Source organism: Scyliorhinus canicula, chromosome 21 (genome assembly GCF_902713615.1).
Source record: "Scyliorhinus canicula chromosome 21, sScyCan1.1, whole genome shotgun sequence".
Taxonomy (NCBI): Eukaryota; Metazoa; Chordata; class Chondrichthyes; order Carcharhiniformes; family Scyliorhinidae; genus Scyliorhinus; species Scyliorhinus canicula.
In genome coordinates this window covers 16,264,870-16,287,800 of record NC_052166.1, presented here as the reverse complement: position 1 = coordinate 16,287,800, position 22,931 = coordinate 16,264,870, and the positions used below count along the sequence as shown (strand labels likewise).

The following is a 22,931-nucleotide window of genomic DNA, read 5'->3' as shown; positions in this document are numbered from 1 at the left end:
GGTGGCACCCTTTGCCCCTGTTGGCACTCCTGGCACCAACTGTACCAAGGCTGCTATGTCTGTGTCTAATCCTCGCCACCAAACGTAGCTTCGAGCTAGCATCTTCATTTTAGACACCCCTGGGTGTCCGTGATGTAACTCGGTTAAGATTGCCCGACAGCCCTGAGCTGGGACGATTACCCGGGCTCCCCATAATAGGATACCGTCTTCAACGGTTATTTGGTCCCTTCTGCTCCAGTATGGGTGCATCTGGGGCTCCACTGGTCTTTCCAGTTCCCCTGTTGGCAGTAAATGCTTCATCTTGGCTAAAACTGGGTCTTTTTGCGTCCACAACCGAATATGTTGTGCGTCTACTGGTGCGTCCATATAATGCTCTAGGACATTGACGGATGACAGCTGTTCCTTAATGTCCCTAAATGCTCGGTTTTGGCGGGCGGACCATTTCCATTCTTGCCCCTTTTTTAGTAGCTGGTGGAGGGGTTCTAGGATGGACGCCCTATTTTCAATAAATTTGCCATAATAGGTTACCAACCCTAGAAATGATCGTAGCTCCTGGACCGTGGCGGGAGCTGGGGCTTCTTTTATTGCCCTTACTCTGTCTTCCAATGGGTGTAAGCCTGACTCGTCTACTTTATATCCCAGGTACGTCACTTGTGAGGCCAGAAAAACACATTTTCTCTTTTAAGCCGTACACCTGCCTTTGCGAAATGCCTGAGCACTTCCTCCAGGTTCTTTAAGTGTTCCCTGTTCGTCCTACCCCTGATTAAGACATCGTCCAAATAAATCACCACCTGCGGTAGTCCCTGCAGAATATTTCCCATCGTACGCTGGAATATAGCGCAGGCTGATGACACTCCAAAAGGTAGCCTAGTATAACGAAAAAGGTCCTTCAGAGTGTTGATCGTAGCGAACTTCTGGGAGCCCTGGTCCAGTTTTAACTGCAGATAGGTGTGGCTCATGTCCAGTTTTGTGAACAAAAGCCCACCTGCCAATTTGGCATATAGGTTGTCTATTTTTGGGATCGGGTATTTGCCCAGCAGTGCGTATTTGTTTACTGTCTGTTTGAAATCTCCACAGAGACGTATTGAACCGTCTGGCTTCAAAATTGGTACCACCGGCGCTGCCCATTCCGAGAACTGTACTGGTCTGATAATGCCGTCACGCCGTAACCTTTCTATTTCGTCATCTACTTTCTTCCTTAATGCAAAAGGTACCGGCCTTGCCTTACAAAATTCCAGAAGGGCTTCTGGGTCCACGTGCAAAGTTGCTTTGGCGCCTATGATTTCCCCCAAACCTTCTTGGAAGACCTCCGGGTATTTTTGGAGTACTCCACTCAACTGCCCGCTTCCACTCTGGAAAATTTTCATCCAATCTAATTTTAGGTCTTTCAGCCAGTTTTGTCCAATTAAGCTCGGTCCGGAGCCCTCTACTATCGTCAACGGTAATCTGAGCAATTGTTTCTCATATTCCACGGGTACATGAGTCATGCCTAGAACTTCCAGGGGTTCCCCCGTGTAGGTTTTATGTTTCGTCGACGTTTTTGTTAGGGTTAGTGGCTGGAGTCCATCTTTGATTTTTTAAAATGCTGCCACTCCCATTACTGATACGGCCGCCCCCGTGTCTATTTCCATTATTGTCGGCCGACCGTTCACCCGTGGGGTAATCTTAATGGGTTCTGCTTTCTTCATGCAATATTATATAATTGTTCCCCTTCGGAGGAGGATGGGGCGTCTAGGTTGTGTACTTCCCTGCGTCCCCACCTGCTATTCCTCTTTTGCCACCTCCTTCTAGGGTTTCTGTCGCTGTTACCCCACTCTGTCTGGTGCCAAAAACGGTCCTTCTCTGTTGGGGGAGCCTCAGCCGGTACTTCCCTCTGTCACCAGTTAGTCCTAGCAGACTTGGGGGCAGTTCTGTGGTTTTCCTTTGGCCCTCTATTCCTCAGGCTTTTCCTGAGAGCGGCTATCTGGTAGCAGGACCCGTTGTGGTAGTCCCTCTCACAGGTATCTACCTCCATTGGTGTGCCCTGTAGTTCCTGCGCCCCACTTGCTGCCTTTTCTAGGGACAGTGCGAGCTGTAACGCCTGCCTGCAGTCTAGCTGCGTTTCTGCCAACAGGCGTTTCTATATTGTGAGATTGTTTATACCACATACTAACCGGTCCCGAAGCATTTCATTTAGCATCGGGCCAAACTCACATTTTTCCGCCAGCCTTCTCGGGCGGGTCAAGAAATTTGTGACTGACTTCCCGCTTCGCTGTGTAGAATCTGTACCTACGCAAAATGTGGGGTGGTTTTGGGTCGTAGTGCTCTTTCACCAATTCCGTTAATTCTTGGAAAGAATTCGTGTCCGGCGCATCGGGATAAGTTAGACTACGTATAATGGTGAAAGCTGAGGGTCCGCACGCCGACAGCAGGATAAGCCGTCTCCTTTCGTCCGTCAGTATATCATTGGCCCGGAAGAAGTAACACATTCTCTCCACATACTGGGACCAGTCCTCAATAGTCGGGTCGAATGCATCTAACCTCCCAAATAACGGCATTTTTGAAATAGCAAGGCTTACCCTCCGAGTGCAGCAGCTGGTCTCCGCAAAGTTCTTTGTTTACCTCGTCGCCACTGTAATAATCCACAGGAGGTAGGAGCCCCGTCACCACACCAACATTTATTTCCAATCACTAGATACAAGAGCAGCTACAAACAGTGCTGCTGGCATTCCAGTCAACTTAAGACTGACTCACAAAGCCTACACAGGTGCTTATATGGGCCCCTCAATGAGCTATCATTGAGGGAGCTCATACTCCAATTGGCCAACCAATAATGCTAATTGGAGGTCATTACATAAACTATTTAATAATGAGTAATAATTCTAAACTTGAAAGCTAATTGGTTAAACTAAACACAATAAAGATGGCAGAGCAGGTGATGTGTTGCAGTTGTCTCATTTGGGAGTTGGTGGATACCAGTGTGATCCACTGACACCTGGGGAGGGATTCTGCAATAATGGGGCTGTGTCCCCATGCCAGCATGAAAACCAGCGCCAACCACTCCGGTGTCAATGGTTCCCGAAAGTGAGGAATTCTCCCCTTCCAAGGGAGCTAGGTTGGCACCGGAGTGATCCCCGCAGCTCCAGCCGGCACGGAACAGCCCGGGTAAGTTCGCGCATGCGCAGAACGGCCGGTGTGATTCCGCGCATGGGCGCTACGGCCGGCATATTTCCTTTCTCCGCGCCGTCTCCTGGGCACCATGTCGGAGCCCGGCAGGGGCCCGGCACGGAGTAAAGTAGACCCCACGGAAACAGCCCCCCCCCCCCCCCGCCGATCGGTAGGCCCTGATCGGTACCCCTCCCCCCTGTAGTGGGATTCCACCACTCCAGAACGGCCCCTACATACTCACCATCCAGGTCCCGCCATGTAGGACCTGAGTAACCTACGCCAATGGGACTCAGTCAAACTCGTCGGCCACTCGGCCCATTGGGGCTCGGAGAATCGCCAGGAGGGCCGCTGTCAACGGCCCCCGACCGGCGCGGCGGGAATCCCGCGGGCGCCCGTGAATCGGTGCTGGAGAATGGGGAAGCCGGCGTCGGGGCGGTGGGACGCGAATTCTCCCGTCCCCCCGGGGATTAATTCCTGGCCCATATCTGCAGTAAATGTCTGCAGCTCGAAGAACTTCGGCTCAGGGTTGATGGGCTGGAGCCTGAGCTCGGACACAGTGATGCAGAGGGCTTGGGGGAAAGTTACGGGACACTTTGTTCCTGAAGGCAGGCGCACTGCTTACGCTGGGTACTTCAGATATACTCCATGGTCAGGGACAGGAGATGGAGACCCAGAAGGTAGCAATGGAATGGAGGAACATCGCCCCTGCAATTGTCCGAAATGTTCAGGGTTAGAACATAGAACATAGAACAGTACAGCACAGAACAGGCCCTTCAGCCCTCAATGTTGTGCCGAGCCATGATCACCCTACTCAAACCCATGTATACACACTATACCCGTAACCCAACAACCGCCCCCTTAACCTTACTTTTTTTATTAGGACACTACGGGCAATTTAGCATGGCCAATCCACCTAACCCACACATCTTTGGACTGTGGGAGGAAACCGGAGCACCCGGAGGAAACCCACGCACACACGGGGAGGACGTGCAGACTCCACACAGACAGTGACCCAGCCGGGAATCGAACCTGGGACCCTGGAGCTGTGAAGCATTTATGCTAACCACCATGCTACCCTGCTGCCCCTCAGATTCTTGCAGTCTGTGTGGCTGAGAGCTGGGACGGCACAATGATCAAACTGAAGTCATTTTATCTGAATGTGCGTAGCATCCGGAATAAGATCAATAAATTAATGGCACAAATGGAGATAAATGGTTTAGATCTGATGGCCATTACAGAAGCAATGGTAACAAGAAGGCCAAGTCTGGGAAATAAATAATACAGGGTATACAACATTTCAAAACGACAGATAGAATGGCAAATGGGGAGAGGTAGTGCTGATAATAGGGGTTGTCACAAGGGCATTCATGAGAAAGGATCTTGGCTCAGAAAATCAGGACATAGAATCATTATGGGTTGCAATTATCATAGAATTTACAGTGCAGAAGTTGGCCATTCGGCCCATCGAGTCTGCACCGGCTCTTGGAAAGAGCACCCCACCCAAGGTCAACACCTCCACCCTATCCCCATAACCCAGTAACTCCACGCAACACTAAGGGCAATTTTGGACACTAAGGGCAATTTATCATGGCCAATCCACCTAACCTGCACACCTTTGTGACTGTGGGAGGAAACCGGAGCACTCGGAGGAAACCCACGCACACACGGGGAGGATGTGCAGTCTCCGCACAGACATTGTGCTATCCACAATGCTACCGTGCTACGATAAGAAAGTAATGGTCAGGAAAGCAGGATAGCACAATTGCTTCACAGCTCCAGGGTCCCAGGTTCGATTCCGGCTTGGGTCACTGTCTGTGCGGAGTCTGCACATTCTCCCCGTGTGTGCGTGGGTTCCCTCCGGGTGCTCCGGTTTCCTCCCACAGTCCAAAGATGTGCAGGTTAGGTGGATTAGCCATGCTAAATTGCCCTTAGGGTCCAAAATTGCCCTTAGTGTTGGGTGGGGTTACTGGGTTATGGGGATAGGGTGGAGTTGTTGACCTTGGGTAGGGTGCTCTTTCCAAGAGCCGGTGCAGACTCGATGGGCCGAATGGCCTCCTTCTGCGTTGTAAATTCTATGAAACACTGATGGGAGCAGGTTATAGGCACCCCCACAGGAGCTTTATCATCGGACAAAGCATTAAAGAAGAAATAATAAATAATAATAATAATAATAAAGAAGTAATAAAGATAAAGTAATAATTGTGGGGAATTTTAATCTTTATATAGATTGAACCAATCAAATGTGCCAAGGTGGTCTGGAGGATGAGCTTATCTGAGGCTTTCATGACAGTTATCCTATGTTGTGAACCACAGAATTGTTAGAATTCAGAAAGAGACTCTTTGGCCCATCGTGTCTCCACTGGCTCTCCGGATGAGTAATTCACTTAGTTCCATTCTCATACCTTCTCCCCATAACCTGCACATGCTTCCTTTTCAGATAACTGTCCAATTCTCTTTTAAAAGCTTCAATTGAACCCACTCTCTCAGGCAACGCGTTCTAGGCCCAAGCCACTTGCTGAGTGAAAAAGATTTTCCTCATGTCGCTTTTGCTTCTTTAGGCAATTACTTTAAATCCGTGAACTCTCGTTTTCCATCCTTTCACAAGTCGGTGCAGTCTTTCCTGATCTGCTCCGTCCAGCGCTCTCATGGTTTTGAACATCTCTATCAAATCTCCTCTCCTCCTTCTTCTCTCCAAGGAGAACAGTCCCAACCTCTCCAATCTATCCCCATAACTGCAGTTTCTCGGGCGGAATTCTCCGCTCCTCACGCGGCGTGGGAGAATTGCGGGAGGGCCTCCCGACATTTTTTACGCCCTCCCTGACGCCCCCAGCGATTCTCCCCCCCCAGCTCGGAAAAATCTCTGAGCCCGATGGGCCGAGTGGCCGGCCCTTCACGCCCGTTTCACCACGGCAGCAACCACACCTGCTCGCTGCATTTGTGAAACGGGCGCCAGATGCCCGTTTGGGGCATCTACGGGCCCGATTGGCACAGGAGCACCACGACTGTTCTCGGGAGGGGACAGGCCCACGATCGGTGCCCACCGATCGTCGGGCCAGCGTCCAAAACGGACGCACTCTTTCCCCTCCGCCGACCGGCAAGATCAAGCTGCCACGTCTTGCCGAGTGGCTGAGGAGAAAGACGGTCACCACGCATGCACGGTTCGCGCCGTCTGCGCGATGCAGTCACCCACGCATGCGCAGATGACCTCACAAATGCGCCGTTTTGAGCGTCATTTCCGGCGCAACGAGGTCGCGGCAGGGAAAGACGGAGGCCCGCTCCTAGCCCCCCGGGTGGGGGGGAGCTGGCCCCGAGGCCGTCGTGAACCTCGACCGAGTTCATGACGGCCTCCACGATTTTGGCCACCAGGGGAGAATTCCGCCCCTCATTCCTGGAACCATTCTCATGAATCTTTTCTGCCCTCGCTCCAATGCCTTCCCATCCTTCCGAAAGTGTGTTGCCCAGAACTGGACACAATACTCCAACTGAGGCCTGAAGTATTGGCTAGTGTAGACGTGAGAGATGAACAGACACTTCCAACACTGATGAAGGTTCAACTCAATTTTATTAACTACTTCTAACTAACACACGATGACTGTGGGTCTAAATGATGCTAACTTAAACTAGAGACCTAAGCCTTGTCCGAACCAGTTGATTCTCTCAGCACGTGGTGTCAGTCTGTGCTGGGCTAGATGAGTTCTTGTTACACTGAGAGTCAGCACCCAGAATGAGCGGGAACCGTGGTGCCCTCTGCCGTTATAGTGTGTGTATTCTAACTGGTGATTGGCTGCGGTGTTTGTACATGTTGATTGGTCCCTGTGTGTGTCCATCTGTGTGTGTCTGCACCATGATATACTGTCGTATATTATGACAAGGCCCAACTAGTGTCTTATACAAATTCAGTTTAATCTTCGTACTCTTGTACTCCAAGTCTCCATCGATAAAGCCGAGGATATTGTATACTTCATGAGAACAAAGAAGAAAGAAAAGTACAGCTCAGGAACAGGCCCTTCGGCCCTCCAAGCCTGCGCCGACCATGATGCCAGTCTAAACTAAAATCTTCTACACTTCCGGGGTCCGTATCCCTCTATTCCCATCCTAATCATGTATTCGTCAAGATGCCCCTTAGACGTCACTATCGTCCCTGCTTCTACCACCTCCTCTGGCACCGAGTTACAGGCACCCACTACCCTCTGTAAATGAGGAGAGGTAGTGCTGATAATAGGGGCTGTCACAAGGGCATTCGTGAGAAAGGATCTTGGCTCAGATAATCAGGACGTAGAATCATTATGGGTTGCGATAAGAAAATAATGGTCAGGAAACACTGATGGGAGCAGGTTATAGGCACCCCCACAGGAGCTTTATCATCGGACAAAGCATGAAACAAGAAATAATAATAAATAATAATAATAATAAAGAAGTAATAAAGGTAAAGTAATAATTGTGGGAAATTGTAATCCTTATATCGATTGAACCAATCAAATGTGCAAAGGTGGTCTAGAGGATGAGTTTATCGAATGCTTTCATGAAAAACTTGCATTGTACATCTCCTCTAAACCTTGCCCCTCGCACCTTAAACCTATGCCCCCTAGTAATTGACCCCTCTACCCTGGGAAAAAGTCTCAGACTATCCACCCTGTCTATGCCCCTCATAATTTTGTAGACCTCTATCAGGTCGCCCCTCAACCTCCGTCGTTCCAGTGAGAATAAACCGAGTTTATTCAACCTCTCCTCATAGCTAATGCCCTCCATACCAGGCAACATGCTGGTAAATCTCTTCTGCACCCTTTCTAAAGCCTCCACATCCTTCTGGTAATGTGGCGACCAGAATTGAACACTATACTCCAAGTGTGGCCTAACTAAGGTTCTATACAGCTGCAACATGACTTGCCAATTCTTATACTCAATGCCCCGGCCAATGAAGGCAAGCATGCCGTATACCTTCTTGACTACCTTCTCCACCTGTGTTGCCCCTTTCAGTGACCTGTGGACCTGTACACCTAGATCTCTCTGACTGTCAATACTCTTGAGGGTTCTACCATTCACTGTATATTCCCTACCTGTATTAGACCTTCCAAAATGCATTACCTCACATTTGTCTGGATTACACTCCATCTGCCATCTCTCCGCCAAGTCTCCAAATGATCTAAATCCTGCTGTATCCTCTGACAGTCCTCATCGCTATCCGCAATTCCACGACTTTTGTGTCGTCCACAAACTTACTAATCAGACCAGTTACATTTTCCTCCAAATCATTTATATATACTACGAACAGCAAAGGTCCCAGCACTGATCCCTGCGGAACACCACTAGTCACAGCCCTCCAATCAAAAAAGCATCCTTCCATTGCTACTCTCTGCCTTCTGTGACCTAGCCAGTTCTGTATCCATCTTGCCAGCTCACCTCTGATCCCGTGTGACTTCACCTTTTGTACCAGTTTACCATGGGGGACCTTGTCAAAGGCCTTACTGAAGTCCATATAGACAACATCCACTGTCCTACCTGCATCAATCATTTTTGTGACCTCCTCGAAAAACTCTATCCAACCTCCCCTTCACAAAACCATGCTTCCTCTCGCTAATACGTCCATTTGCTTCCAAATGGGAGTTGATTCTGTCTCGAAGAATTCTCTCCAGTAATTTCCCTACCACTGACATAAGGCTCACCGGCCTGTAGCTCCCTGGATTATCCTTGCTACCCTTCTTAAACAAAGGAACAACATTGGCTATTCTCCAGTCCTCCGGGACATGACCTGAAGACAGTGAGGATCCAAAGATTTCTGTCAAGGCCTCAGCAATTTCCTCTCTAGCCTCTTTCTGTGTTCAGGCCCTGGGGACTTATCCACCTTAATATTTTTCAAGATACCCAACACCCTTTTTGGATCTCAATGTGACCCAGGCGATCTATACACCCTTCTCCAGACTCAACATCCACCAATTCCTTCTCTTTGGTGAATACTGATGCAAAGTATTCTTTTATAAGAACATAAGAACATAAGAACTAGGAGCAGGAGTAGGCCATCTGGCCCCTCGACCCTGCTCCGCCATTCAATGAGGTCATGGCTGATCTTTTGTGGACTCAGCTCCACTTTCCGGCCCGAACACCACAACCCTCAATCCCTTTATTCTTCAAAAAACTATCTATCTTTACCTTAAAAACATTTAATGAAGGAGCCTCTACTGCTTCACTGGGCAAGGAATTCCATAGATTCACAACCCTTTGGGTGAAGAAGTTCCTCCTAAACTCAGTCCTAAATCTACTTCTCCTTATTTTGAGGCTATGCCCCCTAGCTCTGCTTTCACCCGCCAGTGGAAACAACCTGCCTGCATCTATCCTATCTATTCCCTTCATAATTTTATATCTTTCTATAAGATCCCCCCTCATCCTTCTAAATTCCAACGAGTACAGTCCCAATCTACTCAACCTCTCCTCGTAATCCAACCCCTTCAGCTCTGGGATTAACCTAGTGAATCTCCGCTGCACACCCTCCAGTGCCAGTATGTCCTTTCTCAAGTAAGGCGACCAAAACTGAACACAATACTCCAGGTGTGGCCTCACTAACACCTTATACAATTGCAGCATAACCTCCCTAGTCTTAAACTCCATCCCTCTAGCAATGAAGGACAAAATTCCATTTGCCTTCTTAATCACCTGTTGCACCTGTAAACCAACTTTCTGTGACTCATGCACTAGCACACCCAGGTCTCTCTGCACAGCAGTATGCTTTAATATTTTATCATTTAAATAATAATCTCGTTTGCTGTTATTCCTACCAAAATGGATAACCTCACATTTGTCAACATTGTATTCTATCTGCCAGACCCAAGCCCATTCACTTAACCTATCCAAATCCCTCTGCAGACTTCCAGTATCCTCTGCACTTTTCGCTTTACCACTCATCTTAGTGTCATCTGCAAACTTGGACACATTTCCCTTGGTCCCCAACTCCAAATCATCTATGTAAATTGTGAACAATTGTGGGCCCAACACGGATCCCTGAGGGACACCACTAGCTACTGATTGCCAACCACAGAAACACCCATTAATCCCCACTCTTTGCTTTCTATTAATTAACCAATCCTCTATCCATGCTACTACTTTACCCTTAATGCCATGCATCTTTATCTTATGCAACAACTTTTTGTGTGGCACCTTGTCAAAGGCTTTCTGGAAATCCAGATATACCACATCCATTGGCTCCCTGTTATCTACTGCACTGGTAATGTCCTCAAAAAATTCCACTAAATTAGTTAGGCATGACCTGCCCTTTGTGAACCCATGCTGCGTCTGCCCAATGGGACAATTTCTATCCAGATGCCTCGCTATTTGTTCCTTGATGATAGATTCCAGCATCTTCCCTACTACCGAAGTACCCAGTAGGCAGCACGGTAGCATGGTGGTTAGCATAAATGCTTCACAGCTCCAGGGTCCCTGGTTCGGTTCCCGGCTGGGTCACTGTCTGTGCGGAGTCTGCACGTCCTCCCCGTGTGTGCGTGGGTTTCCTCCGGGTGCTCCGGTTTCCTCCCACAGTCCAAAGATGTGCGGGTTAGGTGGATTGGCCATGCTAAATTGCCCGTAGTGTCCTAAAAGTAAGGTTAAGTGGGGGTTGTAGGGCTACGGGCATAGGGTGGATACGTGGGTTTGAGTAGGGTGATCATTGCTCGGCACAACATCGAGGGCCGAAGGGCCTGTTCTGTGCTGTACTGTTCTATGTTCTATGTTAAGCTCACTGGCCTATAATTTCCCGCTCTCTGCCTACCTCCTTTTTTAAACAGTGGTGTCACGTTTGCTAATTTCCAATCTACCGGGACCACCCCAGAGTCTAGTGAATTTTGGTAAATCATCACTAGTGCATCTGCAATTTCCCTAGTCGTCTCTTTTAGCACTCTGGGGTGCATTCCGCCAGGGCCAGGAGACTTGTCTACCTTTAGCCCCATTAGCTTGCCCATCACTACCTCCTTAGTTATAACAATCCTCTCAAGGTTCTCACCTGTCATAGCCTCATTTCTATCAGTCACTGGCATGTTATTTGTGTCTTCCACTGTGAAGACCAACCCAAAAAACCTGTTCAGTTCCTCAGCCATTTCCTCATCTCCCATTATTAAACCTCCCTTCTCATCCTCTAAAAGACCAACATTTACCTTAGCCACTCTTTTTTGTTTTATACTGTATATTTGTAAAAACTTTTACTGTCTGTTTTTATATATTCTGAGCAAGTTTACTCTCATACTCTATCTTACTCTTCTTTATAGCTTTTTTAGTAGCTTTCTGTTGCCCCCTAAAGATTTCCCAGTCCTCTACTCTCCCACCAATCTTTGCCACTTTGTATGCTTATACCTTTACCTCGTCCATTTCCTCTGACTCTACACATAGATTCCCTCCCCTGTACTTCAGTGGGGCAACCCTTTCCCTGGCTACCCTCTTGCTTTTTATGTACGTGTAAAAAGCCTTGGGGTTTTCCTTAACCCTGTTTGCCATTGACTTGTCGTGACCCCTTCTAGCCCTCCTGACTCCTTGCTTAAGTTCTTTCCTACTTTCCTTATATTCCACACAGGTTTCGTCTGTTCCCAGCCTTCTAGCCTTGACAAATGCCTCCTTTTTCTTTTTGACGAGGCCTACAATATCTCTCGTTACCCAAGGTTCCCAAAATTTGCTGTATTTATCCTTCTTCCTCACAGGAACATGCCGGTCCTGAATTCCTTTCAACTGACATTTCAAAGCCTCAAACATCCACCCTCAATCTAGGTTCTTCACTTCCCGCCTAATATTGTTATAATTAGCCTTCCCCCAATTTAGCACATTCATCCTAGGACCACTCTTATCCTTGTCCACCAGCACTTTTAAACTTACTGAATTGTGGTCACTGTTCCAAAAATGCTCCCCTACTGAAACTTCTACCACCTGGCCGTGCTCATTCCCCAATATCAGCTCCAGCACAGCCCTTTCCCGAGTTGGACTATCTACATATTGTTTTAAGGACCCCTCCTGGATGCTCCTTACAAACTCTGCCCCGTCCAAGCCACTAGCACTAAGTGAGTCCCAGTCAATATTGCGGAAGTTAAAGGGCGGGATTCTCCCCCACCCGGCGGGGTGGGGTGTCCCGGCGGGATGGAGTGGCGTGAACCACTCCGGCATCGGGCTGCCCCAAAAGATGCGGAAGTCACCTTTCGGGGCCAAACCCTAACCTTGAGGGGCTAGGCCTGCGCCGGAGTGGTTGGCGCCCCACCGGCCGGCGGGAACGGCCTTTGGGGCCACGCCAGCTGTGGCGGAAGGGGGTTCACCGGCCGGCGGAAGGGGATTCACTGGCCGGTGGAAATCCGCGCATGCGCCGGGGAGGGGGGTCATCATCCCTGCGCATGCGCAGGGGAGGGGGTCACTTCCGCGTCCGCCATCGTGCAGACTATGGCGAACGCGGAAGGAAAAGAGTGCCCCCACGCCACAGGCCCGCCCGCCGATCGGTGGACCCCGATCGCGGGTCAGGCCACCGTGGTGGCATCCCCCGGGGCCAGATAAGAGTGAAGACCCCGGAGCCCGCCCGCGCCGCCTGGCCCCGCCGGTAAGGGATGTGGTTTGATTCACACCGGCGGGACCGGTATGACAGCGGCGGGACTTCGGCCCATCGTGGGCCGGAGAATCGTCGGGGGGGGGGGGGGGCGCTGACAGGTGCGGCGCGATTCCCGCCCCCGCCGAATCTCTGGTGCCAGAGACTTCAGGAGATGGCGGGGGCGGGATTCACGCCGGCCTCCGGCGATTCTCCGACCGGGGGAGGGGGGGGGGGGGGGGGGGGGGGGGGGGGTCGGAGAATTCCGCCCAAAGTCTCCCATCACAACAACCCTATTGCTTTTACTCCTTTCCAAAATCTGTCTACCTATCTGCTCCTCTATCTCCCGCTGGCTGTTGGGTGGCCTGTAGTAAACCCCCAACATTGTGACTGCACCCTTCTTATTCCTGATCTCTACTCATATAGCCTCACTGCCCTCTGAGGTGTCCTCCCGCAGTACAGCTGTGGTATTCTCCCTAACCAGTAGCGCAACTCCTCACCCCTTTTACACTCTCTCAACCTGTCCAACCATCTTCAATGACTAATGCGCATATATACCCAGATCTCTCGGCTCCTGCACCCCTTTATTTGATATTGTCTCTCCTACCAATATTAATCACTTTACCTTTCTCCAAGTTGAACTTTATCTGCCACCTACCTGCCCAGTCTACCATCCTGTTTATGTCCTTTTACATACAAACATAGGAATTAGGAGCAGGCGGAGGCCACTCGGCCCCTCGAGCCTTCTCCGCCTTCAATAAGACCATGTCTGATCTGATTGTACCCTCGACCCCACATTTCTGCGTGTCCCTCAATAATCTTTCACCCATTTGTTCATCAATAATCTATCAGGTTCTGCCTTAAAAATATTCAAAGATTCTTCTTCCACTGTCTTTTGAGGAAGAGAGTTCCAGAGATTCACGGTCCTCTGAGAGAAAAACATTTCTCCTGATCTCTGTCCTAAATGAGCAACCTGATGAGCCATCAATTGCACGAGAGACGAGTTGTTATACAAAAGTTAGGCTTTAATAAGCTAGAACTTAGTCCTGCGGTCGACTACAATAAAATGGACGACCGCCGGGCATTCTGACTATTTATACCTCGGTATGGAGGCGTGGTTAACTCAGCCTCTCAACCAATCGGAGAGCCGTCATATGGCTGGTCTCAACCAATCGGTCGAGAGGCACATGACCGACCAGGGCGAATGGTAAGCCGGTGTTCTGCGCCAATGGCAGACAGCTATGCAAATCATACCACCACACAACCTTTTATTTTTAAACAGTGACCCCTGGTTCTAGATTCTCCCATAACACCCTCTCCACATCCACCCTGTCAATACCCCCTCAGGATCTTGTATGTTTCAATCAAGTAGACTTTGTACACTGTCCTCATCACAGTTCACAATGTTTCCGAGTTTTGTATCATCCTCAAATCTTGAAATTGTGCTGTGACGAAGGTTTACACCATTAGTTTTTCTATCAGGAACCGCAAAGCTCCCAACCTTGATCCCTGGGGAACTCCACTGCAAGCACTCCTCCAGCCTCTTAACAACAACTGTTCCCTTTCACTCCACCAATTCCATATCCATGTTGCTCCTGTCTCTTATATTTCATCAGCCATACCTATGCTCACAAGTCTGTTGTGTGGCACTGTATCAAATGTCTTCTGAAAGTCCATGTACACCTCATCAACAGCATTACCCTTATCAACCCTCTCTGTTACCTCTTCAAAAAACTCCAACAAGTTGATGAAACATGATTTTCCCTTGCCAGTTCCATACTGGCTTTTCTTAATTAACCCACATTTGTCCAGGTGAGGATTAATTTTATTCCCAATTATCGTTCTCAGAAGTTTCATCAGGACTGATGTTAAACTGATGGCCTTTAGTTTCTGAGTTTATCCCTTGTATGAACAAGGCTGTTCACGTTTGCAATTCTCCAGTCCTCTGGCACTACCCCAGAGTCTAAGAAGATTGAAAAGTTATTGTCAAACCCCAGCAATTTCCACTCTCACTTCCCTCAGGATCCTTGGATGAATCTCATTGGGTCCTGGTGCCTCATGAACTTTAAGTACAACCAGCCTATACCCGCTTATTAATTCTTAACTCTTCTGGTGTTTGAATTACCTCCTCTTTCACCATGGCCTTGGTATCTTCTTCCTTGATATAGAAAGGTGCAAAGAATTCCTTTAATACCTCAGCCATGCCTTCTGCCAACATGCGTATGTTCCCTTTTGGTCCCCAATCAGGGGGGCGATTCTCCAGTATGGCGGCCAAGTGTTCACGTCGTCATGAACGCCGTCGCGTTTCACGACAGCGCGAACAGGGCCTGGGCATGACCTAGTCTATCCCCCACAGGGGGCCAGCACGGCGCTGGAGCGGTTCACGCTGCTCCAGCCTCCGTACGCAGCGCCAAATGGGCGCCGCGCCAACCCACGCATGTGCAGTTAGGCCAGCTCAATCCTGCGCATGCGCAGTTGGGCCGTACCATCCTGCGGATGCGCGGGGAACTTCTTACGCGCGACGGCCCCGGCCCAACATGGGGTCGGTGTTCAGGCGCCGGCCACGCCAGAAAGTAGGCCCGGGGGCAGAGAGACCAGCCCGCCGATCGTGGGCCAGATACCATCGGAGGGCCCCCGGTGAGGGAGCCCCCCCCCCCCCCCCCCCCCCATAGGCTGCCCCCCTGAGCGTTCCTGCAGAGTTCCCACCGGCAGCGACCAGGGGTGAACGGCGCCGGCGGGACTCTGTCATATCGGAGCAGCCGCTCGGCTCATCCGGGCCGGAGATTCAGCGGCCCCGCTGGTTCCAGCAGCCGGCGCTGCGCCAAACGCGCCGTCGTAAATGGCGTGGCGCGGTTGCTCCGATTCTTCAGCCCGGCGCGGGGCTCGGAGATTCGCCCCCCAGATCCCAGCCTTCTCTTTTCTATTTATACACCAACAGAAGACTTTGGGATTCCCTTTCATGGTTCGTTGTCAGTCTCTTTTCATACTCCTCTTTCCTTCTCTTATTGGCTTTTCCACCTCCCTTTTGAAACTGTGGTAGTCGGTATTAGGAGTATTACGGTACCTAGGTTGGAGGTACCTGATACTGTAAGATCATTGGTGAAGCCTGCCTGCTGGTTCCGCCCAGTAAGGTGGAGTATAAGAGTCTGTGTTTCCCTAGCTGCTGCATCCTGTACCTGCATTGCTGGGGGAAACATCTAGTTCAATAAAGCCTTCAATTGTCCTACAATCTCGCTTCAGGAGTTATTGATCGTGCATCAGAAACTTATATTCAGCCTGGTTCTCAATTGTATTATAGAATTGTAGAATCCCTACAATGCAGAATGAGGCCATTTGGCCCACAGAGTCTGCACCGACCCTCAAAGGAGCACCCTATGCAGGCCCACTCCCCCGCCCTATCCCCATAATCCTCCAAAAATGGCACAGATAACAAGAGCCAGGTTCCACCTGTGGGAGAGGAAGCTGTACAAAAGGAAAAAGGCTTCTTGCACTTTAAGTTATGTGAATAAGCCTGTGTTGAAAATTTGGGTGGCACAGTAGCGCAGTGGTCAGCACTGCTGCCTCACGGCACTGAGGACCCGCATTGATCCCAGCCCCGGGTTACTGTCCAAGTGGAGTTTGCACATTGTTTGTGTGGGTCTCACCCCTCAACCCAAAGATGTGCAGCGTAGGTGGATTGGCCACGCACAATTGCCCTTAATTGGAAAAAAAAATTGGATACTTTAAATTCATATTTTAAAAAATATAAAATATGCTCCAGCCTCCTCCTTTGTCAGAAAGATATTCAGCAAAGTAGCAGATATGACCCAAGTCTCAGAAGTGAAAGAGTAGGTATCCAATGTCTAGTGAAATGAAAATCGCTTATTGTCACGAGTAGGCTTCAATGAAGTTACTGTGAAAAGCCCCTAGTCGCCACATTCCGGCGCCTGTCCGGGGAGGCTGGTACAGGAATCGAACCGTGCTGCTGGCCTGCTTTAAAAGCCAGCGATTTAGCCCAGTGAGCTAAACCAGCCCCTAGTGTGACCCAGTCTCTGCCTCCTCACCTCTCCCACCGCAGAGTGTGTCTGAAGTTACATCCATGTGTAAGATGTGCCTCCTGTAAGCTTTGCCTCAGGGTACAGATGTCCCAGGTTCTGAGTTCATTTGCTGACAGCTCACCTACCTTGATGATAAGCTGTGTGAAGGGCTCTGTGATGACCTTCAGGATGTCCGATGAGGTCTCTCCTGACTGAATGTTGAAGCTCTCGATGCAGGCCTTGCTGACATGGTACAGAAACCCAGTCCCAACCTCAATTGGAAGTAAAATGATAACTGTCATCCAGTTAAACACCCCATGTACCGCTGAACCTGCAAAGGCCCTGGGGGCAGAGGAGCAGTACGTTACAATAGGACCACTTCAATCTGCCACAATACAGTGCCCAGATCTCACTCAAAAGAAACAGTGAAATAGGATTAGACTAGACAGCATTGGTCAAAGAGTTAGCATCAGGTTAGGCAGGCTGGGCCCAATGGCCTCCTTCAGTCATTCCCAACTTCGAAGGATGTAATTACCTTGAGCGATTATGATAGTTCAGTGGTTGTATTGCAAAGAGCACGAGTTCAAATCCCAGTACAACAGTGTAAGATTTTTTACTTATTTGATTAATTATAAGCTGGTATCAGTAAAAGTGACAATAAAGTTGTCGGATTGTGGTAAAAAATCCACCTTATTCATTTTTTAAAATAAATTTAGAGTTCCCAATTCATTTTTTACAATTAAGGGGCAATTTAGCGCGATCAATCCACCTATCCTGCACATCTTTGGGTTGTGGGGGTGAAACCCACGGAAACATGGGGAGAATGTGCAAATTCCACACGGACAGCGACCCAGAGCCGGGATCGAACCTGGGACCTCGGCGCCGTGAGGCAGCAATGCTAACCACTGCACCACCATGCTGCCCTAAAATCTAACTGATTCATAATTATCCTTCAGGGAAGTAATCCTTCCATCCTTACCTGGTCCAAGCAAACCCATGTAGTTGACTCTTGACCCACCGTGAAATGGGTAAGTCACTTTGGGTAATGAAGGATCGGCAACAAATCCAGCGATGCCCAGGGCCTGAGCAAGTTTTTTTTTAATGCAGTGACAGTATCAGCAGCAGACACACCCCAGGACACAACCCTGCTGATTAAATCCTTGACAGGTCCAGAAACTGCCAGTGAGCTTCTGTTCCTGGTTTATGCTGAGGTGGTGGAGAGCAGCAGGAACGCCACCATCATCGTCATCACTGGGCCACAGGGAAAATAATCATGGAGAATCACCTTTCACTGGCGGCTGGGAGTCTGCCTGTGGGTAGGCCCCAGGATCAGGTGAGCCATTCCCTCCGATTGAACACCCTCCTGAAGCCTACAGGTGACAGTGGGCCCCCACAAATGCCACATCTGGGACTTCCAGCTTCCATCCCCGATGGGGCGGATGTCCTGGAGAACCCACCCAATTCCAATCTCAATGAATCAGAAACCAGGCTGGCTGTGTAAGAGCGAATGACTTGTTTTGTCAGATTACTGAACAAGAAGAGAAGTCTAGCTCCTGAAGGAGAGAAGGGAAGGAGTGGACAGGACGCTGAGGGAGGCAATGGGAGCAGGAGGGGCTTCAAATATCAAAATTCGGGAACCTGATCCAACCGTCCTCAAATGAATTCACTTGCAGGTTTCCACAGAGCCAGGTTGAGGAATAGGAAACAGCACGGTAACATAGTGGTCAGAACAGTTGCTTCACAGCTCCAGGGTCCCTGCTGGTTCACTGTCTGTGCGGAGTCTGCACATCCTCCCCGTGTCTGCATGGATTTCCTCCAGTAGCTCCGGTTTCCTCCCACAGTCCAAAGATGTGCAGGTTGGGTGGATTGGCCATGATAAATTGCCCTTAGTGTCCAAAACATGTCAAGTGGGGGTTACTGAGTTATGGGGATAGGGGAGATACATGGGTTTCAGTAGGGTGCTCTTTGTGAGGGCCGGTGTAGACTCGGTGGGCCGAATGGCCTCCTTCTGCACTGTAAATTCTATGAAAACTAACCTGCTGGTGGATCAATCATTTAAACATGTAAATTGAGACTCTACGCCTCATATTTTATCAGCAATTATGATTTAACACCTATGGGCTGATATCATTGGGTTTGGGATGTCCAGCAGATAGAGGGAGTTATGTAGGGCCGGAACCAGGAGGTATGAGCCTCTCCAGCACTGCTAATGGGTTAGGGGGAGCAGGCGAACTTCCCAGGCCCTCACTAGCCATTTTCCACTGATCCAATCTCTTACCCAGCCTCCATGATCTCCAATCATCCTGAGGCCCTGACCCTGGGCCTCTCCAGCCTGCCTCGTCTCCAATTCATGGCCACAGCCCAACAGTGTAGGCCTTCCCACCTCGCAGCTAACTCTCCCTCAATTTGGGCAACTTCTGCCACATTCTGACACTGCAAGCTTACATGCCATCATGTAAATATAAAGGTCTGGGTAGAGCAAAGGAAATAGACTACATACAAATCATCAAAACATGTGCAGAGACTCAATTCCAATCTGGTGGCAACAGGCCCAGGCCCAATCTCATTGCTCTGGCTGCCAACAACAGTAAAAGCAATTAGGAATGCCATACCCTACATAGAGATTGGGAAATGAAATGAAAATGAAATGAAAATTGCTTATTGTCACGAGTAGACTTCAATGAAGTTACTGTGAAAAGCCCCTAGTCGCCACATTCCGGCGCCTGTTCGGGGAGGCTGTTACGGGAATCGAACCGTGCTGCTGGCCTGCTTGGTCTGCTTTCAAAGCCAGTGATTTAGCCCAGTGTGCTAAACCAGCCCCTGAAAGGGGGCTGAATCGGGAGATGGAACTTGATGCAAAACAACTGCTGGGTCCTGAACTGGGACTAACAAACAGAATGCTCCTGTACTCCATCAGAATATTGTCAGGCCTGGTGCTTGGGAGGAATATAATCATATGAGAGGAATGGAACAAGCCAAACATGTCAGTGAGTGTTGTGACATCCAACAGTCAGACCCCCAATCTCCAGTAAAGGAGCAGGTGGAAAGTAGGTTGTGAGCAGCTGTAAGTTAGTCGGGCTTACCTCCGAAACTCATTACGTTCTCCAGACTGGGCCAAGGACACCAAGGTGCTGGTCACCGATGTTCCCACATTGACCCCCATGATAATTGGAATAGATGATTTCACATTGAGCACTGTGAAAAAAAGCCATGCATTAGAAACAACTGGATTGGCACCTCCCCTCCCCATCTCCCACCTGGAGCCAGTGCGATGTAGCACTCACACTGTCCAGCGCCAGAGGAGCTCCCACCTGGAGCCAGATCGATGTAGCACTCACACTGTCCAGCGCCAGAGGAGCTCCCACCTGGAGCCAGTGTGATGTAGCACTCACACTGTCCAGCGCCAGAGGAGCTCCCACCTGGAGCCAGTGCGATGTAGCACTCACACTGTCCAGAGCCAGAGGATCTCCCATCTGGAGCCAGTGCGATGCAGCACTCACACTGTCCAGCGCCAGAGGAGCTCCCACCTGGAGCCAGTGTGATGCAGTGCTCACACTGTCCAGTACCAGAGGATCTCCCACCTGGAGCCAGTGCGATGCAGTGCTCACACTGTCCAGCGCCAGAGGAGCTCCCACCTGGAGCCAGTGCGATGCAGTGCTCACGCTGTCCAGTGCCAGAGGAGCTCCCACCTGGAGCCAGTGTGATGCAGCACTCACACTGTCCAGCGCCAGAGGAGCTCCCACCTGGAGCCAGTGCGATGCAGTGCTCACGCTGTCCAGTGCCAGAGGAGCTCCCACCTGGAGCCAGTTTGATGCAGCACTCACACTGTCCAGCGCCAGAGGATCTCCCACCTGGAGCCAGTGCGATGTAGCGCTCACACTGTCCAGTGCCAGAGGAGCTCCCACCTGGAGCCAGTGTGATGCAGTGCTCACGCTGTCCAGTGCCAGAGGAGCTCCCACCTGGAGCCAGTGATGCAGCGCTCATGCTTTCCAGCGCCAGAGGAGCTCCCACCTGGAGCCAGTGCGATGTAGCACTCACACTGTCCAGCGCCAGAGGAGCTCCCACCTGGAGCCAGTGTGATGCAGTGCTCACACTGTCCAGCGCCAGAGGAGCTCCCACCTGGAGCCAGTGCGATGCAGTGCTCACGCTGTCCAGTGCCAGAGGAGCTCCCACCTGGAGCCAGTTTGATGCAGCACTCACACTGTCCAGCGCCAGAGGATCTCCCACCTGGAGCCAGTGCGATGTAGCGCTCACACTGTCCAGTGCCAGAGGAGCTCCCACCTGGAGCCAGTGTGATGCAGTGCTCACGCTGTCCAGTGCCAGAGGAGCTCCCACCTGGAGCCAGTGATGCAGCGCTCATGCTTTCCAGCGCCAGAGGAGCTCCCACCTGGAGCCAGTGCGATGTAGCACTCACACTGTCCAGCGCCAGAGGAGCTCCCACCTGGAGCCAGTGTGATGCAGTGCTCACACTGTCCAGTACCAGAGGAGCTCCCACCTGGAGCCAGTGTGATGTAGCACTCACACTGTCCAGTGCCAGAGGAGCTCCCACCTGGAGCCAGTGTGATGCAGCACTCACGCTGTCCAGCGCCAGAGGAGCTCCCACCTGGAGCCAGTGATGCAGCGCTCATGCTTTCCAGTGCCAGAGGATCTCCCACCTGGAGCCAGTGTGATGCAGCACTCACACTGTCCAGTGCCAGAGGAGCTCCCACCTGGAGCCAGTGTGATGCAGTGCTCACACTGTCCAGCGCCAGAGGAGCTCCCACCTGGAGCCAGTGCGATGCAGCACTCACAATGTCCAGTGCCAGAGGAGCTCCCACCTGGAGCCAGTGTGATGCAGTGCTCACACTGTCCAGCGCCAGAGGAGCTCCCACCTGGAGCCAGTGCGATGCAGTGCTCACGCTGTCCAGTGCCAGAGGAGCTCCCACCTGGAGCCAGTGCGATGTAGCGCTCACACTGTCCAGTGCCAGAGGAGCTCCCACCTGGAGCCAGTGATGCAGCGCTCATGCTTTCCAGCGCCAGAGGATCTCCCACCTGGAGCCAGTGCGATGTAGCGCTCACACTGTCCAGCGCCAGAGGAGCTCCCACCTGGAGCCAGTGTGATGCAGCACTCACACTGTCCAGTGCCAGAGGAGCTCCCACCTGGAGCCAGTGTGATGCAGCACTCACACTGTCCAGTGCCAGAGGAGCTCCCACCTGGAGCCAGTGTGATGCAGCACTCACAATGTCCAGTGCCAGAGGAGCTCCCACCTGGAGCCAGTGTGATGCAGCGCTCACACTGTCCAGCGCCAGAGGATCTCCCACCTGGAGCCAGTGCGATGTAGCACTCACACTGTCCAGTGCCAGAGCTCCCACCTGGAGCCAGTGTGATGGAGCACTCACACTGTCCAGCGCCAGAGGATCTCCCACCTGGAGCCAGTGTGATGCAGCACTCACACTGTCCAGTGCCAGAGGAGCTCCCACCTGGAGCCAGTGTGATGCAGCACTCACGCCATCCAGAGCTACAGGAACAGGACTAGGAAAACTGTAATACAATTGAAGGCCCCAGAGTGGAGACACTCTTGACAGGACTCGGAGACACTGGTCAATCTCTGAAATCAAGATCGACACAGCGACTATCTTTGTGAAACCATACTCGACATGACAAAAATGATTTTGAATTTACTGGCTGTAAGACTAAAGTCACATTCCAAGGACTTAAAATATCGTCAAAGATGGCTACACATTTCCATCACTGTACCTTCTGCACATTATGTGCCGTTACATTTGACTTTACATTTTCTTTTGTTTTTTTTTAATATAGTGATGCCGTTATTTAATAATGTGCTATTCCACTTTGGATGTGTTGTTTATTGGAGCTATTGTTATCCATAAATAGTTTTCTTAAAGTATTCAGTGTTTCTGATGCTTGAATAACACATTTGCAGCATTCTCTGTAAAGTTTTATAATTTAAAAAATATTCTCAAGAATAATGGAAGAGACACAAAATCTTACTTCAAGCAGCTGGCCTTTGGGATTCGAAACAGTAAGTACCTCAAATGTTTTTCAAGAGTTTTGAACTAAATTAACGTAATTTGGTTAACTTTAAAACAACGGTGCTCTTGCCTTATTTCAGAAGGAAGGGAGTGGAGTGAGAGGCAGAAAATGTGCAGGTCTCAACCTCCAAATGAAATGAAAACAAAATGAAATGAAAATCGCTTATTCTCACTTAATCTCGTAGGCTTCAATGAAG

The 22,931-nt window shown here is 50.3% G+C and overlaps 1 protein-coding gene across 1 annotated transcript in view; it reads right to left on the bottom strand.

Moving 5' to 3' along the window:
* The window catches only part of LOC119955612 (sodium-dependent phosphate transport protein 2C-like), a 150,966-nt gene that overhangs the window by 88,664 nt on the left and 39,371 nt on the right, over positions 1-22,931 (bottom strand). The window contains exons 6-7 of the mRNA XM_038782010.1: positions 19,785-19,896; positions 16,848-17,043 (exon numbers count right to left, since the gene is read on the bottom strand). Coding sequence (XP_038637938.1) covers positions 16,848-17,043; positions 19,785-19,896 — 308 coding nt within the window. The remainder of the gene's footprint in view (positions 1-16,847; positions 17,044-19,784; positions 19,897-22,931) is intronic.